This window comes from Macrotis lagotis, chromosome 7 (genome assembly GCF_037893015.1).
Source record: "Macrotis lagotis isolate mMagLag1 chromosome 7, bilby.v1.9.chrom.fasta, whole genome shotgun sequence".
Lineage (NCBI taxonomy): Eukaryota > Metazoa > Chordata > Mammalia > Peramelemorphia > Peramelidae > Macrotis > Macrotis lagotis.
The window spans coordinates 214,858,124-214,878,280 of NC_133664.1; the positions used below are offsets into that span (position 1 = coordinate 214,858,124).

At 37.5% G+C, this 20,157-nt stretch overlaps 1 protein-coding gene across 21 annotated transcripts in view; it reads right to left on the minus strand.

Moving 5' to 3' along the window:
* MUC19 (mucin 19, oligomeric) overlaps positions 1-20,157 on the minus strand; it is a 103,190-nt gene that overhangs the window by 56,810 nt on the left and 26,223 nt on the right. For 18 of the 21 annotated variants that reach the window (XM_074194827.1, XM_074194822.1, XM_074194826.1 and 15 more), the window contains exons 16-30: positions 19,939-20,080; positions 18,796-18,827; positions 16,292-16,393; positions 14,694-14,795; positions 13,744-13,797; positions 13,466-13,519; positions 13,185-13,286; positions 12,260-12,313; positions 11,713-11,814; positions 10,966-11,067; positions 3,371-3,424; positions 3,092-3,145; positions 2,810-2,911; positions 1,107-1,160; positions 543-644 (exon numbers count right to left, since the gene is read on the minus strand). In XM_074194827.1, coding sequence (XP_074050928.1) covers positions 543-644; positions 1,107-1,160; positions 2,810-2,911; positions 3,092-3,145; positions 3,371-3,424; positions 10,966-11,067; positions 11,713-11,814; positions 12,260-12,313; positions 13,185-13,286; positions 13,466-13,519; positions 13,744-13,797; positions 14,694-14,795; positions 16,292-16,393; positions 18,796-18,827; positions 19,939-20,080 — 1,212 coding nt within the window. The remainder of the gene's footprint in view (positions 1-542; positions 645-1,106; positions 1,161-2,809; positions 2,912-3,091; positions 3,146-3,370; positions 3,425-10,965; positions 11,068-11,712; positions 11,815-12,259; positions 12,314-13,184; positions 13,287-13,465; positions 13,520-13,743; positions 13,798-14,693; positions 14,796-16,291; positions 16,394-18,795; positions 18,828-19,938; positions 20,081-20,157) is intronic. The other 3 variants (XM_074194808.1, XM_074194809.1, XM_074194825.1) reach the window with 3 other exon arrangements.

Genomic DNA, 20,157 nt, shown 5'->3' on the forward strand with positions numbered 1-20,157 from the left:
GGCACTTATAATCTTATTGAAATGGAGAGAGATAGGCCCTGTGTCCATGGTAGAGGAAGAATGTTTCAAGAAATTTAGTCATAGAAGAGAAAATCTCTGAGATTGCATTTAGGTGGAGCCTATTCTGAAAAATATATATGTATGTTCTCTGTGGAATCAAATTATAATTATCACCTGGAGAAATAGGAGAACTGGTAATAATGGCTCAGAGTAGCAAAGACAATGTTGGTATAAGCCAAAAAATATAATCTTCACAGTTTCTCAATTAAATGAAGGTCTACTTCAAGTTTGTCTAGATTTTTCCTTCTCTCATGGAATCTTCCATTGGCTATCAAGGATATTTAAATTGGTCAAAAAGACTACATTGAGTTTATCTATTGCCTTTTTAGGAGCCTACAGCATATCAGGGAATTGACTCGAATAGAAAGCAGCAATGTGAATATTCTTGCATGAAGTGCTCCCATGACTGAGGTTTTATCTAAAAACAGAGGAACAAGATGTGCTGTTCGACCTGACGATGAGATATTCATAATGCCACTCACCTTCATTGACTCCACTAGGATTACTGGTCCCTGGTGACGACCCTCCGATTTTGGTGGATACAGGTCTATTGGTTTGACTGCTTCCTAGTGCCAGCGTAGCTTCTGAAAATAAGAAAGAAGGTATGAAATGGAACACTAGTGCAAGAAGAGGTAAGACCATTCGGTGTGTATCTCAGATTAGTTAGAATTCCTTGAGTCTATATGGCTACAGCAGCCTTATGCTGCTTATGGCCTGATAAAGAAATTGCGTTTCACAAAGCCTTTAGTTAATGCTTGCATAATTCCTTTGGTCTGTACTTTGTGAATTGTCATTAGTCCCTGAAGTTGATCCTCTTTTGCCTGCAATAATTAAAGCAAAATTCAGATGTTATTTTGGTTCTGAGATAACCTGTAAGGCATTCCCAACGAGGGACGTATCTCAGTGAACTTCGTGTTCCATTTGTCTACCTGACCTGAGTAAGTTTCATATGTGTGCCTTGATAAGCAATATGCCTCTCATGATTACTTAAGTTTTTAGCTGGGAACAACAAATGGGAAAGCTTGGGTCAAAGCCTGCTATGTTACCTTGGTGTGGATTTCTGGAATTTTCTATTGTCACCGAAGATGATCCTTTGGTGCCTGCAGAAATTAGGACAAGAGTCATATGGGAAGACTTTTCTGAGATCTCACATCAGATTGTTTCAATTTAAGTGGACTAAATGTGTGTTTGTTCAATTCTGTGATGGTATGTATGCCCATGGGCTTTTCCTTCTCTGAGTATGTGTCTTTGCATGTGTTTCATGATTGTGTCTCTGCGTGAGCGTATGTGTGTTTGTTTATGTGTTTATATCTGTGTGTATTTGTCCATGTGTTTGTGTTTGTGTGTGTGTGTGTGTGTGTATGTGCATGGGGTTCTGATTTAAAGGAGTTCTTACTATTTGAGGATTATAGAAAAGCATAGACTTGATCCAGATGAAGATGTGGGGGCTCTTATAACCATAAGTTTATTGAGAGTTATGTCCCCTGTGTCCCAGTTATTGTATGATTGAGTCATGAAATTTAGACATAGAATAAGAAAAGATCAGAGATTTCTGTTAGTTGGAATATTTTTAATAAATGAAAAATGTCTATTCTTTCGAATCAAAAAGTAGTTATCATCTGGAGAGATAGGAGAAGTGTTAATAATGTCTCAGAGAACCAAATGTAACATTGCTATCAGCCAACAAAATGCAATCATCATAGTTCCTAAATTCAATGAAGGTCTCCTTTAATGCTGTCCAGCTTTTTTCCTTCTCTAAGGGAATGCTCCATTGGCCATTAAGGACACAGATATTTCAATTGGACCAAAAGACACTAATGTGCTCCATTGAGTTTAGCTGTTTTCCTTTGAAGGAGCCTACAGCATTTGAAGCATTTGCCTGGAATATCAACCAGAAATGTGACTATTCTTGCATGAAGACCTTCAGTGACTGAGGATTTATCCAAAGACAGAGGAACAAGATCTCCTGTTTGCCCTGGAGATGATGTCTTAAACACCAGTCAACTTCATTGACACCACTAGCCCTACTGGTCCCTGGTTATGATCCTCCATTTGTGGTGCCTACAGCTCTTTTTGTTCCACTGCTTCCTGCAGCCAGTGTGGCTTCTGAAAGTAGGATGCAAGGCATGCAATGGTCAACTATTTCAGGAAGAGGTAAGACAAAGCCATGAGGCAGAGGTCATGGTGGAGCAGCTATAGCTTCATAGACATTTAGACATGTTGCTCTCATGTCCAAATGAGAGAACGAATGAGTCAAAAAATTTTAGACATACAAGAACAAAAGTTCAGGAACTGTAGATATGTGGAGTAAATTAGAAAAAAAAATAAATGTTGCCTGTGATTAATCAAAGTGTAATCATCCTCTGCAGATATTGAAAAATTTCAAATAATGGCTCAGAGAATCAAAGACATTCTTGCTGACAGGCAACTAAAAGTAATCATCACCGTTCTCAAACAGAATGAAGGTTATCAATGAAAGCTGACCAGGTTTTTACAACTCTCAATGAAGGGGTAAATGGTAATCTGGGCCTACATTCATGTAAATTTCCCAAACAAAAGTGATGTGCTCCATTGAGTTTAGATGGTGCCCTTGAAAGAGCCAAGAGCAAAAGAGGCAATTGAATTTAATATAATCCAGACCTAAGGCGTATTCTTGAATAAAGTGGCCAAATTACTGAGGTTTTTTCAAGAGCTTGAATGAAAAAGAAGAACAAAGAATGATACTGAAGATGTCTAAAATGACACTCACCATCAGTCACTCCACTGGAACTAGTACTCCCAGGGGATAATTTGCCCATTGTTATGGTAACAGGTGTGTTTATTCCAATGATTCCTGGAATTAGTATGGCTTCTGAAAATAAGAAGAAAGGCATGCAATGGTTGACTAGTGGAAGAAGAGATATGACAATTTGGTTTGTATCTCAGATGACTTAGGGTTCCATAGGTATACACAACCAGAGAAACCTTATTTTTTACGCCTTGGTAAGTGATATTCATCCCATAAAGCCTTTAGTTAAAGCTAGCAAAGTACCTTCCTCTGGATTTTTGATGTTGTCATTTGTCACCAGAGTTGATCTTGTTTTGCCTGCAAGAATTAGCATAAAATTCAGATGTCAAGTTGGTTCTGAGATACCCTGCAAGCCATGGTCAAAGAGGGACATATCTCAGTGGACTTGGATTTCTCTTTGTCAGCCTGACCTGAGCAACCTTCGTATGTGTGATGTGGTAAGCAATATGCCTCCCATGAATCCATGAGTTTTGAGTTGGGAACAAGAAGTTGGAGAGCTTGCATGAAAGCCTGGAAATTTACCTTGGTCTGGATTTCTGGAATTGTCGATTGTCACCGAGGATGATACTTTTGTACCTGTAGAAATTAGCACAAGAGAATGCCAAGATGGCGGAGAGAAGACAGGCACAGTTCTAAAGTCTCCTGATCTCTTCCCCATCTATCACATGAAACAAACCTCTTGAAAGAAATCCGAACCAGGAAACCCAGAAAGAAAAGCCAGGACAAGAAAATCTACCTCAAGATTCGTCTCCCGCAGCAGTCTTGGCTGAGTACCAGCAGGTGAGTCTGAGCTCCCAGGGAAGATCAGCCAGATGAACAGCTGAATCGGAACTGGGAGTCTGAGGGCCCGAGAGCCAGACCTACTGGATCAGCGGTGGGGCTGGACGCAGGGGGCTTGGGTCCCCGGGGAAGCAGAGGCGCTGGTGTTGGGGCTGTCCCCCAGAGGTTGGGGAAGGGGCCGGGGGGAGAGGTATGGTGCAGGACAGCTGCGGACACCATCCCTGGGCTCCTCGGGTCTGAGAAACTCTGAGCCTGGGCCTCCATTGCCTCAGGCCCAGGTGTGTGAGCAAAAGAACAAGCCCAGCTGAGGAATCACCTCAGGCCAGGGTAAAGCCCACCATTGATTGAAGGCAAAAGAATTCAATAGCCCCAATTCCCTCCCTCAAGTAAAGGGAGAAGGCCTCTCAACCAAGGTCACAGACACCCCAGAGAGGGCAACCAGTACCTCCTACTGGCCAGCCAGAGAAACTGCACTCAGTAAAGCCTTTAGAGATCCCAAGCCCAGGTGAACCAGCCCCACCCAACTCAAGGTTTTAGCATAATGAAGAAGGGTCAGTGGAAAGGTGGATCCATAGAAAAATTCCTGGAAGGGAAAGACCCCAACCCAGACAGACCTGGAACCTCTGAGGAGAATACAATCTGGTCTCCAGCACAGAAAGACTTCCTTGAAAAAATAAGGAAGGAGTTTAAAAATCAACTGGAAAATTTGGGGGAGACAATTAATACCCTGCAAAATGAGAATAATTTTCTCAGATCCTCAAATGAGCAAATGCAAAAAGAAATTAATTCTCTCAAAACCTCAATTGGTCAAATGGAAAGCTCTTTCAAAAGTAGAATCGACCAATTGGAAAAGGTTAATGAAGAAAACTCCTCCCCCAAAAAAATAATGGAGTCTACAGAAACTAATGACTCCACGAGACAGCAAGAGTCAGTTAAACAAAATCAAAAAATAGAAAAAATAGAAGCAAATGTGAAATACCTCATCAACAAAACCACTGACCTCGAGAATAGATAGAGGAGGGGCAAGCTAAAAATTATAGGACTTCCTGAAAACATTGAAGAGAAAAAAAGCCTGGACTTAATACTACAGGATCTAGTGATGGAAAACTGCCCTGACATCATGGAATCGGAGGGCAAAGTAGTTATTGAAAGAGTACATCGATCCCCACCAGAAAAAGATCCTAAAAGGAAAACACCAAGGAATGTTGTGGCCAAACTTCCAGAACTATCAGATAAAAGAGAAAATCCTGCAAGCCGCCAAAAAGAAACAATTTAAATATCAACGAGCCACAGTAACGATCACGCAGGATCTGGCTGCATCAACTTTAAGGGATCGAAGGGCCTGGAATGAGATATTTCAAAGAGCACGGGAGCTTGGAATGCAGCCAAGAATCTACTTCCCTGCAAAGCTGAGCCTTCTCTTCCAGGGAAAAAGATGGACATTTAAGGAAATGGAAGAATTCCAAAAATTTCTGATGAAAAGACCAGAGTTAAATAGAAAATCTGGATATCAAACAGGAGGTTCAAGAGACACATGAAAAGGTTAAAAGAAAAAAATGCAATCCAGCAAGATGAAACTGGCTATATCCCAGCATGGCGGGGGGCGGGGTAGAGACTCTCATAAATCCTGAGAATTCTGAGAAATGTAACTCTAGCAGAGAGAATATACCTAGCCAGAAATGCTGGACATCCATGACCTATCCATGAGACTGATATCTAATGGAATGTAACTGTCTTTAACTCCACTGGGGAGAAAGACTCTAATAACTCTCAGGAACTTGGACTCTATTCAACAGAATATACTGAACTAGAAGGGACAGACACTCAGAATTTTCTACGACTTAGATAGTATGATCTAAAAAAATACAATACCTCCCTAAAAAGGGGGACAGGAAAGAGATGGGAGGAGGGAGGGGATTGAATGGGACAAATTTCATTACACTAAGAGGTACAAAAACCCTATGGTAATAGAGGGGAAGAAGGGAGTAGAGGAGAAACACCTGAATCTTCTTCTCATCAGACTTGGCTTAAAGTCAACCTACACATATTCAGTTAACTTATAAAACATCTAACTTTTCAAAAAGTAAAAGGGGAAAAGGGGAGGGAGGACAGGTAAAGGGAAGGGAAGTAGAGGAAAGAAGGGGAAATAACAAAAGGAAGGGAAGGGAACAGGGAAAGGGGAAAGAAAGGGGAGGGAGTGATATAGGAGGGCAAACACACTGAAGGGGGTGGTATTCAAAAACAAAATACTGGGGAATATGGATAAAACGGGGGGAAAGGGGGAAAATACAAACAGAGGGAAGATAGCACAGAGGGCAACAAAAAATTAGTAATCATAACCTTAAATGTGAATGGGATGAACTCTCCCTTAAAATGTAAGCAAATAGCAGAGTGGATTAAAAACCAGAATCCTACAATATGCTGCTTACAAGAAACTCATTTGAAGCAGAGAGATACATATAGAGTAAAGGTAAAAGGTTGGAGCAAAATATATTTTGCTTCAGCTGAAGTGAAAAAAGCAGGGGTAGCAATCCTTATCTCAGACAAAGCAGCAGCAAAAATAGATAGCGTTAAAAGAGATAAGGAAGGAAACTTTATCCTCCTAAAAGGTACCGTAGACAATAAAGTCACATCAATATTGAATATATATGCACCCAGTGGGATGGCACCCAAATTCTTAGAGGAGAAGCTGAAAGAATTACAGGAAGACATAGACAGCAAAACTCTACTAGTAGGAGACCTCAACCTCCGGCTATCAGATCTAGATAAATCAAATCATAAAACAAACAAGAAAGAAATTAGGGAGGTAAATAAATTGTTAGAAAAATTAGATATGGTAGACATATGGAGGAAACTAAATGGGAATAGGAAGGAATATACCTTTTTCTCCGTAGTACATGGAACTTATACAAAAACTGACCATATACTAGGACATAAAAACCTGATGATCAACTGTAGAAAGGCAGAAATAGTGAATACATCTTTCTCAGATCACAATGCAATAAAAGTCATATGCAATACTGGGCCAAGGAGATACAGACCCAGAGCAAATTGGAAACTGAATAACCTCATCTTAAAAAATGAGTGGACCAAAAAACAAATTATAGAAAGAATTAACCATTTTATCCTAGATAATGATAACAATCAAACAACATACCAAAACCTATGGGATTCATTCAAAGCAACTCTCAGGGGATATATTATAGCTCTAAAAGCTTATATTAATAAATTGGAGAAAGAGGAAATCAATGAACTAAACATGCAACTAAAAAAATTAGAGAAAGAACAAATCAAAAATCCCCAATCAAATACCAAATTAGAAATTTTAAAAATCAAAGGAGAAATTAATAAAATTGAAAGCAAAAAAACTATTGAATTAATAAATAAAACCAAAAGTTGGTATTATGAAAAAACCAATAAAATTGATAAACCACTGGTCAATTTGATTAAAAAAAAGAAAGAAGAAAAACAAATTGCTAGTATTATAAATGAAAAAGGTGAACTCACCACCAAAGAGGAGGAAATTAAAGTAGTAATTTGAAATTATTTTGCCCAACTCTATGCCAAGAAATTTGATAATCTAAGTGAAATGGATGAATATTTACAAAATATAAGTTGCCCAGGTTAAATGAAGAAGAGATTAAATACCTGAACAACCCTATCTCAGAAAAAGAAATTCAACAAGCCAATAGTGAACTCCCTAAAAAAAATCTCCGGGGCCTGATGGATTCACAAGTGAATTCTACCAAACATTCAAGCAACAATTGGCTGCAATCCTATATAAACTCTTTGGAAAAATAGGGAAAGATGAAACTCTGCCTAACTCTTTCTATGAAACCAATATGGTACTGCTACCTAAACCAGGAAGAGTTAAAACAGAGAAAGAAAATTATAGACCTATTTCCCTCATGAATATAGATGCAAAAATCCTAAATAAAATCTTAGCAAAACGACTACAAGTCATCACTAGGATAATACATTATGATCAAGTAGGATTTATTCCAGGAATGTAGGGTTGGTTCAATGTTGGGAAAACTGTTAGTATACTCAATTATATCAATAACAAACCTATCAGAAACCATATGATCATATCAATAGATGCTGAAAAAGCTTTTGACAAAATACAGCATCCATTCCTATTAAAAACACTAGAGAGTGTAGGAATAAATGGACTGTACCTTAAAATAATGAGCAGTATCTATCTGAAACCATCAACAAGCATTATATACTCAATGGGGAGAGGCTAGAGGCATTCCCAATAAGATCAGGGGTTAAAAAGGGTTCCCATTATCACCACTACTATTCAATATTGTATTAGAAATGTTAGCATCAGCAATTAGAGAAGAAAAAGAAATTAAAGGAATTAGAATTGGGAAGGAAGAGACAAAACTCTCACTATTCACAGATGACAGGATGGTTCACCTAGAGAATCCCAAGAAATCATCTAAAAAACTACTGGAAACAATTAGCAATTTTAGCAAAGTTGCAGGTTATAAAATAAACTCCCATAAATCCTCAGCTTTCCTATATATGACTAGCAAGAAACAGCAGGAAGAGCTAGAAAGAGAAATTCCATTCAAAGTAACCTCAGACAGTGTAAAATACTTGGGAGTCTATTTGCCAAGACAGACTCAGAATCTTTTTGAAAACAATTATAAAACACTTCTCACACAAATCAAATCAGATTTAAATAACTGGGCAAATATCAACTGCTCATGGATAGGTAGAGCTAATATAATAAAAATGACAATTCTACCAAAACTAAAATATCTGTTTAGTGGCCTACCAATCAAAATTCCAAAAAATTACTTTAATGAGCTATAAAAAATTGTAAGTAAATTCATATGGAGAAATAAAAAGTCAAGAATTGCCAGGAGCTTAATGAAAAAAAAATGCAAATGAAGGTGGCTTAGCACTACCAGACCTAAAATTATATTATAAAGCATCAGTCATCAAAACTGTTTGGTATTGGCTAAGAAAAAGAGTGGTCGACCAGTGGAATAGACTAGATGTAAAAGCAGGAGAGGATTATAGTAATCTGCTGTTTGTTAAACCCAAAGAGTCAGGCCACCGGGATAAAAACTCCCTCTTTGATAAAAACTGCTGGGATAATTGGAAGGTAGTATGGAAGAAACTTAGATTAGACCAACACCTCACACCCTTTACCAAGATAAGATCCAAATGGTTACAGGACATAGACATAAAAAACAATACTATAAGCAAATTAGAAGAGCAAGGACTAGTCTACCTGTCAGATCTATGGAAAGGGGAACAGTTTATGACTAAGGAAGAGTTGGAGAACATCACTAAAAACCAATTAGATGATTTTGATTACATTAAATTAAAAAGCTTTTGCACAGTTAAAACCAATGTAATCAAAATCAAAAGAAAAGTAGTAAATTGGGAAACAATCTTTACAACTAATGATTCTGACAAAGGACTCATTTCTAAAATATACAGAGAACTGAGTCATATTTTTAAAACAAAAAGCCATTCCCCAATTGACAAATGGTCAAAGGATATGCAAAGGCAATTTACAGATGAGGAGATCAAAGCAATCCGTAGCCATATGAAAAAATGCTCTAAATCATTAATTATTAGAGAAATGCAAATTAAAGCTTCATTGAGGTACCACCTCACACCCCTCAGATTGGCCAGTATGACCAGGAAGGATAATGATCGTTGTTGGAAGGGATGTGGGAAATCTGGGACACTATTACACTGTTGTTGGAGCTGTGAACTCATCCAACCCTTCTGGAGAGCTATTTGGAACTACACCTAAACGGCAACAAAAATGTGCATACCCTTTGACCCAGCAATACCAATACTGGGTCTATACCCTGAAGAGATGAGGAAAAAGGGTAAAAACATTACTTGTACAAAAATATTTATAGCAGCCCTGTTTGTGGTGGCAAAGAATTGGAAATCCAGTAAATGTCCTTCAATTGGGGAATGGTTTCGCACACTGTGGTATATGTATGTCATCGAATACTATTGTTCTGTTAGAAATCAGGAGGGACGGGATTTCAGGGAAACCTGGAGGGATTTGCATGAACTGATGCTGAGTGAGATGAGCAGAACCAGAAAAACACTGTACACCCTAACAGCAACATGGGAGTGATGTTCAACCTTGAAGGACTTGCTCATTCCATCAGCGCAACAATTGGGAACAATTTTTGGCTGTCTGCAAAGGAGAGTACCATCTGTATCCAGATAAAGAGCTGTGGAGTTTGTACAAAGTACAAGGACTATTCCCTTTAATTCAGAAAAAAAAAACCCAGATGTCTTAATGGTTTGATCTGGTTACCTCTGAGAATTCTGTTCTCTTTACGGATATGATTTTTCTCTCATCACACCCAATTTGGATTGAGGTACAACATTGGAACAAAGTAAAGAATGACGGAGTGCTATCTGTGGGGTGGCGGTGGGGGGAGGGAAGCAAGATTGGGGGAAAACTGTAAAACTCAAATAATATCTTTAATAAAAATTAAAAAAAGAAATTAGCACAAGAGTCTTATGGGCAGACTTTTCTGAGATCACACATCTGCTGGTCTCAATTCAATTGGACTACACGTGTGTTTGTCGATTTCTGTGAGTGCATGCATAACCATGTGCTTTTGCTTCTCTGACTTTGCGTCTTTGCTTGTGTTTTATGATTGTGTCTCTGTGTGAGTGTGCGTGTGTGTGTTTGTGTATTTGTGTCTGTTTGTGTGTCTGTGTATATGTGTCTGTGCATTGAGTTCTGATTTAAAGGACTTCTTCTCGGTTGAGGATTGAGGAAAAGAATAGAATTGATGCAGAAGAAAAAGTGGGGGCAGTTATAACTCTGGAAATTGAAAGATATAGCCCGTAAAGAAATTTAGTCAAAGAAGAAAAAAGCTCAAAGATTGCAGATAGGTGGAGCCTATTTAGAAAAAAGAAAATTATCTCCTCTGAGTAATCAAAACATAATTATCATCTGGAGAGATAGGAAAACTGCTAATAATGGCTCAGAGCATCAAAGGTAATGTTGCTATGAGCCAATAAAATGTAATCATCAGAATTCCTAAATTTACTGAAGGTCTCCTTCAATGTTTTCCAGCTTTTTCCTTCTCTCAGGGAATGGCCATTTGGCCATCAAGGACACAGATATGTAAATTGGGCAAAAAGACACTGATGTGCTCTTATTGAGTTTAGCTGTTTCCTTTGAGGAGCCAAGAGCATTTATGGCAATGGACTCGAATATCAATCAGAAATGTGCATGCATGAAGTGCGCCCATGACTGAGGTTTTATCCAAAGACAGAGGAACAAGATCTCTTGTTTGCCCTGATGATGAGATGTCTATAATGCCACTCACCTTCATTGACTCCACTAGGACTACTGGTCCCTGGTGATGACCCTCCGATTGTGGTGGATACAGCTCTGTTTGTTCTACTGCTTCCTGGAGCCCACGTGGCTTCTGAAAATAGGAAGCAAGGCATGCAGTGGTCAACTATTTCAGAATGAGTTTATACAAATCCATGAAGAAGAGGTAGAAGTAGGGGAGCTATAGCTTCATAGACATTTAGAGATATTGCTCTAGTATCCAATTAAGAGAAAGAATGAGTAAAAAGAAGATTAGACAGAGAAGAACAAAAGTTGAGGAATTGTAGATATGTGCAGCAAATTAGAAAATAGAGAAATGTCTCTGGTGATGAATCAAAGTGTAATCATCCTCTGTAGCGATAGAAAAACTACCAATAATGGCTCCGAGAAGCCAAAGCATTCTTGCTGACAGGCAACTGAAAGTAATCATCACAGTTCTCAAATTGAATGAAGGTATCAATGAATGCTGTCCAGTATTTTCCATCTCTCAGTGAACTGGCAAGTGGTAATCTGGGACTATGGTCATGCAAATTTGCTAAAGGAAAGTGATGTGCTCCATTGAGTTTAGCTGTTGCCTTTGAAGCAGCCTAGAGTATTTGTGGCAATTGACTCAAATATCAAAAGGAAACATGAGCATTCTTGAATGAAGTTGTCCAATGCCTGAGGTTTTATCCAAAGACAGAGGAACAAGAAGATCTCCTGTTTGCCCAGAAGATGAGATATCTAAAATGCCACTCACCTTCATTGACTCCACTAGAACTGCTGGTCCCTGGTGATGATCTTCCCTTTGTGGTGGATACAGCTCTATTTGTTCCAGTGGTTCCTGGAGCCGGTGTGGCTTCTGAAAATAAGAAGCAAGTCATGTTCAAGAATAAGTAAGACCATTTGGCCTGTATCTCATGTTACTTAGAGTTCCTTGAGTCTATATGATTATAGCAGGCTTATTCTGCGTGTGTTCTGGTAAGGCAATTGCCTCTCACAAAATCTTTTCTTAATGCTTCCATATTTACTTTGGTCGGCATTTTTGGAATTGTCATTTGTTCCTGAACTTGATCCTCTTGTGCCCGCAAGAATTAGCACAAAATTCTGATGTCATTTTGGTTCCAAGTTACCAAGTAAGCCATTCCCAAGGAGGGACATATCTCAGTGGCCTTTGAGTTTCCTCTTTCTACCTGACCTGAGTAACCTTCCTATGTGTGCATTGGTAAGCACGATTCTTCTCATGAATCCATGAGTTTTTAGCTGGGAACAAGTGGGAGAGCTTGAGTCAAGTCTTGCAAAGCTACCTTGGTTTGGATGTTTGGAATTGTCAGTTGTCACCGAGGATGATCCTCTTGTGCCTGAAGAAATTACCAAAAGAGAGATATGGAAAGATTGTTCTGAGATCACATGTCAGCTGGTCTCAAATCAAGTGGAGTACATGTGTTTTTGTGAATTTCTCTGAGGGCATGCATGCCCATGTGCTTTTGCTTCTGTGAGTTTGTGTCTTTGCTTGAATTTTTTTGACTTTGTCTCTGTGTGAGGGTGTGCATATGTGTTTGTGTGTGTATGTGTTTGTGTGCGTGTGTGCATGTGGGGTTCTTATTTAAAGGACTTCTTCCCAGTTGGGGATTGAGGAAAAGCATAGACTTGATGTAGAGGAAGAAGAGGGGGAGGCAGTTATAACCCTTTGAAACTGATAGCGATAGCCCCTGTGTCCAAGTTCCAGGAAGAATGAGTCAAGAAATTAAGTCATACAATAACAAAAGCTCAGAGACTGCAGTTAGGTGGAGCCTATTTAGAAAAAGAAATATGTTTCCTGTGTGGAATCAAAATGTAATTATCTTCTGGAGAGATAGGAAACCTGCTAATAATGGCTAAGAGAAGCAAAGGCAATGTTGCTATCAGTCAACAAAATATAATCATCACAGTTCCTAAATTCAATGTAGGTCTCCTTCAATGCAGTCCAGCTTTTTCCTTCTCTCAGGGAATGGCCAATTTGACATCAAATACATGGATATGTAAATTTACTAAAAATACACTAATGTAATCCATTGAGTTTAGCTGTTGCCTTTGAAGGAGCCCAGAGCATTTGAGGCAATTGACCAGAATGTCAACCAGAAATGTGAGTATTCTTGCATGAAGTGCTCCCATGACTGAGGTTTAATCCAAAGACAGAGGAATAAGATCTCATGTTTACCCTGAAGATGAGATGTCTACAATGCCACTCACCTTCATTGAATCTACTAGAACTACTGGTGCCTGGTGATGACCCTCTGATTGTGGTGGATACAGCTCTATTGGTTCCATTGCTTCCTGGAGCCAGCGTGGCTACTGAAAATAAGAAGCAAGGCATAAAATGGTCAACTTAGTTCAGGAAGAGTTAAGACCATCCAGCATGTATCTCTGTTTCCTTAGAGTTCTTTGGGTCTATATGACCAGAGAAGCCCTATTCTGCATGTGCCCTGGTAAGCAAATTGCCTCTTAGAGAGCCATGATGCTTGCCTAATTACCTTGGCCTGGACTTTTGGAATTGTCATTTATCACTGAAGTTGATCCTCTTGTGGCTGCAAGAATTAGCATAAAATTCAGATGTCAAAGTGGTTCTGAGATACCCAGCAAGCCATTCCCAGTAAGGGACCTATCTCAGTGGACTGCGAGGACCCTTTGTCTAATGGACCTGAGAAACCATCGTATGTATAACTTGGTAAGCAATATGCTTCTCATAAATCAATGAGATTTTAACACGAACAACAAATGGGAGTGCTTGGGTCAAAGCCTGGAAAGTTACCTTGGTCTGGATTTCTGGAATTTTCATTTGTCACTGAGGCTGATCCTTTTGTGCCTGCAGAAATTAGAACAAGAGTCATATGGGAAGACTTTTCTGAGATCACACATCAGCTGGTCTCAATTCAAGTGGATGATAAGTGTGTTTGTGGAATTCTTTGAGGGCAGAATGCACGTGCGCTTCTTCTTCTTCTGTGAGTTTGTGGCTTTGCGTGAATTTTTTTGAGTTTGTCTCTGTGTGAGTGTGTGTGTGTGTATCTTTGTGTATTTGTGTCTGTTTTTGTTTATGTGTGTGTGAGTGTGTGTGTGTGGGGGGGGGGATCTGACTTAAGAGACTTATTCCCAGTTGAGATTTGAGGAAAATAATAGACTTGATATCAAGTAAGGAGTGGGGGGAAGTTATAATGGTATGGACATAGAGAGAGATAGCCCCCGTGTCCAAGGTAGAGGAAAATGAGTCAAGAAATTTAGACATAGAAGAACAGAAGCTCTGAGATTGCTGTTATGTGGAGACTATTTAGAATGAGAAAAATGTCTCCTCGGAGGAATCAAAATGTAATCATCATCTGGAGATATAGGAGAACTGCCAATAATGGTTCAGAGAATGAAAGGCCTTGTTGCTATCAGCTAACAGAATGTAATCATCACGGTTCCTATATTCAGTGAAGGTCTCCTTCAATGCTGTCCAGCTTTTTCCTTCTCTTAGGGAATTGCCCATTGCCCATCAAGGACACAGATACGTAAATTGGGCAAAAAGACACTGATGTGTTCCATTGAGTTTAGCTGTTGCCTTTGAAGCAACCTACAGCATTTGAGGCAATTGACTCAAGTATCAACCAGAAATGTGAGTATTCTTGCATGAAGTGGTCCAATGACTGAGGTTTTATCCAAAGTCAGATGAACAAGAATATCTCCTTTTTGCCCAGAAGTTGAGATTTCTAAAATGCCACTCACCTTCATTGACTCCTCTAGAACTACTGGTCCCTTGTGATGATCTTCCCTTTGTGGTGGATACAGCTCTATTTGTTCCACTGCTTCCTGGAGCCAGCGTGGCTTCTGAAAATAAGGAACAAGGCATGAAATGGTCAACTAGTTCAGGAAGAGGTAAGACCTTTTGGCGTGTATCTCAAATTCTTTAGTTTCTTGAGTCTATATGACCAGAGCAGTCATATTCTGTGTGTTCACTGGTAAGGAAATTGTTTCTCACGAAACCTTTAGTTAATGCTTGAATAATTACCTTGTTCCTGACTTTTGGAATTGTCATTTGCCACCGAATTTGATCCCCTTGTACCTGCAGTAATTTGCACAAAATTCAGTTGTGCAGATCACCTGTAAGCCAGTCCTGAACAGGGATGTGTTGCAGATAATTTAGGTTCCATTTTTCTTCCATACCTGAGCAGCCTTATTATGTGTGCCTTGTTAAACAATATTCCTCTCCTAAATCCATTAATTTTTATGTGGTACCAACAAGAGGATGATGTTGATCCAATGTTTGCAAAAATACTTTTGCCTAGATTTCGAGAATTATCATTTGTCACTGAAGATGATCCTGTTGTTCCTTCATGATTTAATATATAATGTACATGTGGTGATTGTTCAGAAATCTCTTACAAGTTATTCCTGAAGCAAGGTAGCACCTGGATGATTCAAATCTTTTCTGCCTTTGTATAGCAGTGTCTTTTTTGTCTTTGTTTTTGTGTCTCTTTGTCTGTATTTCTGTATATGTACATGTCTGTGTGTAACATTATTCTACTGTCATCCTTGCTCAACAAAGCAAATTTGAAAACAGACCTGAATGAAAAAGGATTACAAACAACAATAGTATTACCTTCACTTATTATTGAAAGGAAAGGAAAAGCTAAATCATGAAAGACCAGCAAAACAGGTTTAACTAGTTAACTGAATTTCTTTTGCCTCCCGAGGACCTGCATTAAGTTCTCCATTCCCCCTTGTGAAAATTTTCAGAAAAGGTTTAAAGGTTTAAGAAATTCTCGTGGACTTCATTTTTAATTTCTTTTTTTTAGTTCAAGGCTAAGGGGTTAAGAATGAATTGCCCATACAGCTGGAGTCTTCTTGACCCCAGGTTTGGTGGCTCTTTCCATTGTGCCACCTAGGTGCCCTTGATATTATCTTAAGAGAAGAATGAAAGGGGGCAGCCAGGTGGCACAGTGTACAGAGAACTGGCCCTGGAGTCAGGAGGACCTGAGTTCAAATTCGACCTTGGACACTTAATAATTACCAACCGCAAAAATAAAAAGAGAGAAGAAGGAAAGGCTTAGAAGAGCATGAAAGTCACATGGTACATGTATTTTGAATGTACTCCAAAGAATCAACTGACTCTTTCAACCTGGAATGTGAAAATGTTACATAACTGTCACCATAGCTATTTTACATCTTTGGGCTATCTGCCATTTGGAGCTTACAAAATCAAAAATGCAGAATTAAATACATAATACCTCAAGAGAATCTTGCTTAGGCTTTCATCTAGAGAAATTGAAAGCCTTTCCAAAGGGGATACCAAAGTCCCCGAAGATTTTTCATATATCACTCACCTTGATTAACTGTTTTGAAACTGCTGCTTTCAGATGTTGACCTTACTGTTGGGGTGATTTCAGCTCTGTTTGTTCCATTGCCTCCTATAGATGTGACTGCATCTAGGAGTAGATAAAATGAAAATCTAATGAGGAAGCTGGTAAAAGTAGCACTTTGTTGTTAAGATGTGTATGAGTATATGAGTATATGACACTATGTGCATGCGTGAAACACTGACTTAATCATTTGAAGGAATAAATCCACACTACTTGCTTGACTTGGTTAACATTAGGCCCTAAGGGAGCAACTGGGTAACACAGTGGATAGAACACTGGCCCTGGAGTCAGGAAGACCTGAGTTAAATATCCAGACTCAGATATTTAATAATTGCCTAGCTGTGTAACCTTTGTCAAGTCACTTAATCTCATTACCTTAATTTAAAAAAAAGAAAACCTTGAGCACTAAGGAATTGTGTGGTTGGTTAGCAATTTCATCTTGCATCCATTTACCTGGCCATTGATTTATGATAAACTCTTATGTAGATTCAATTAAAATCAAATGTATAGTACATAAAATGAAATTTTTCTCAGTTTATCATTTTTTTCCTATTTTTTGCTTATTTATATATTATTCACCTATCTCCAAGTCTGATCTATAATTCTGGTTGACTCAGTTTATCTGGGTACAGTCTTCTAAAAATATTTCTAGGCACATCAGTTTTATTTGTTTTGGGTACTTAATATTTTACTTCTTCCTGTATTATAGGCTGTTAAGGAAAGCTCATATTTGTGGGAAAGGAATTACTTGAATATATTCTTTGTGAAAAATTGTGGAAAATACCTGAACTTGATCTCTGTCCTGAAAGGCAAAACAAAACTGCCTTTCAGATGGACATCTCCAAAACTTTTGCATTTTTAGAGCTTCCACTATTTAGAATCACATAACCAAGCATGGGAATTATTTACTAGTTTTTTAAAACTCAGTTATAGAAAATTTTCATTTTTTATTAGACTGCCAAACATGTTTTTAATTGAAATTATTATAAGCAATACAATGGATTATATATTTAGAGTTTTCTAATCTTTTCATATACAAGGAAAAAATTGTAACCTAGAGGAGTTAATCAAATTGCTTAAGGTCCTACAATCAACAATTACAAAACAAAGATCTGAATTCAGGATTCCTTGTTCAAATTCAGAGTCTTTTGTACAATGTCACACCAATTCACTAGATTTATGTATTAATCTCAAATTTTCTGAAATTTTCAAATTAACTTTTTTTCTAATTTATTCTCACTGAAACTTTATAGACCATGTTATAGTCAAATTGGTGAAGAGAACTGAGATTAAACCTCAAATTTGCTAATTCACATTACTGACTCTCATATTCCTTCTAATACCAATCATTATTAAATCAAATAATCTATAAATAATTGATGTCTTTGATTTAAATATAGATCTTATTCAAGTTTAAAGCTACATTCTGTCAAACCAACTTGAAATGATCCTATAGTTTAAAATTAGCTAAATTACTGTTTGGGGGGAAATTATGTCAATGGCTGTTATTTCTATGATATCAAATTGCACTCCACTGTTTTAACAACTCAAAAAAGTTTACTTCATTGGAAATTTTTATTTTGGTGTTTACTAGGGGGCAAATTTCTGGTGTAGAATTCTGAATTCTATCTAATAGTGATTAATTAGAAATCTTAAACTGAAAAGTAGTTAGCACATATTTTAAATATACAAAATATAATGATCTCTTATTATCTTTCCCATTTATTGCTAGTTTTTGCTAAATAATTCTCTTTCACTACATTGATTCAAATAACTAGCCACTTTGACTTTTCTTCTGAAAATCATATGTAATAGCAAACTTAAAAGTGCTTGGGGAAAATATGCTAAACATTTACCTGTAATAACCATAAGAGAGCCATTAAAAGTAATGAAAAATTATTATCCTTTGGTTTAGGAACTGAATCAGCCATGACATTTCTATTTCTACTATTCCTTTACATATGGAATTTTCTGTAATCAGGAGAAAATAAAGTAATATAGAGCTCCTGAAAATGTTACCTAAAAGGTTTTGTCACTTTTAAGCATGTCACTCTTGAATGATGCATTTGTGGATTAGTCATTTTTTCTATGCTGTTCCTCACTCACATCCCAGAATATTTAGATTGATAGACCCTTAGCTTTTTTATCATGGTTTCCATAGTTAGTTCAGTAGGGAGAATCCTAGGTGGGTAGAACATTTCAGAAATATTTCATGCTGTCCATTACCCAGAATAAAGTAGTGATGCTAGGGAGGAAAAAGACTTTTGGAAGCAGAATACAGGACACTGGTAAACAGGTAGCAGAGCTAAATTGTAAATCATGTGCATGTCTACTTTTAATTTTGTCTTTACAATGCTTTTTACTGTATATGATAAAATAGTGTGCATTTTTCTACAATGTGTGAATTTTTGATGGGGAAAATTACTCAATTGGAGTAAATCAATTGCAATAAAAATGCAATTACTCACCACTGCACTGCAGTTGTCCTGCTATGCAAGAACTGTAAATTAAATTTTAAAAAATAACCATTATATTTAACATTGTTACTCACAAAAGGTTAGAATATGTACTATCACATTGCTATATCGCAATCAAAAACTAACTTTTCACTTTATACTGAAATACAGCTGAAGCCCCCTATCTTCAAAATGCCAGCAATAGTTTGCTCTTAACCCTGAAGGAATCACATAAAATTTCTAGTTATTTCAATAGATGATCTTTGTTAAAAAGAGATAATTTAAAATAAAGATAAGGACATGTATTTAGCTTCTTCATTTTCAACTTTCTTTTGTTTGTGATGAAATATGTCATTGTATTTGTTTTCCTTTACCTCATATACATGTTTAGCTGATTTTTTTTGTGATCTGTCTCTAGTATTCAGTACCACTGAAATAATATTTGAAAAGTTCATCTAATGAAATAAATCTTCAAGAAATATACAGCTAAAAACTGATTTAAAAACTGACATGATTTTATGAATTTTCTAATTGAAAATGACAAGCATATGCCTGCACTATTTATCATATACATAGCTGTTTCCATAATAATCTCAAGAGAGCAATTAAAAATAAGGAAACAATATTATCTTTTGGTTTAGGATCTGAATCTGCCATGACATTTCTATTCCTTTACCTTTTTCAGGCATTTTCTATACTCAGAAGAAAATAAAGAAAAATTAGTATTGGAGGTGCTGAAGATGTCACCCATGAAAATTTGATTACATGGATGATGTAATTTGATTATATTGAATGATACTTTTGTGAATTTTGGTTCATTTTTCTATGCTACTCACATCTTAGATACTTAGATTAATAGTCACTTTGTATCATGGTTTCAAGAACTAGAACAGTAGAGAAAATTCTAGGTAGTGAGAACCATCTTAGCTATGGTTTATGTTCAGTTATCCAAAATAAAGTTAGAATGTTAGGGAGATTCCATTTCTGTGGGAAGCCTTTTGCATCAATATTGTAAGTCACTCATAAATTAAGTATTGGAGATTTTAAATGACAATGCCAGAGGATGGATTCAAATCTGGGTCTCCTAACAACAATCTACCACTCTGTTCCCTATAGTTGGAGAACTGAATATTGGAGTAGTAATAGGCACTGTACCATGTTCTTCCACATTCATTTTCAATTATTCCACCTGCTGGTATTACATCATTGTAGAAGCAGCTGCACTCTGATAAACTGACACACTTCATGGTATTTTCATCCAGATATGGAGCACTGTCAGGGCATTTGGCATAGCAACCTGTGTATGAAAATTTTTAAATTAAGTGCAACTCTATTGAGTGTATCAGTTTTCCATTGACAAATACAGGTAATGTT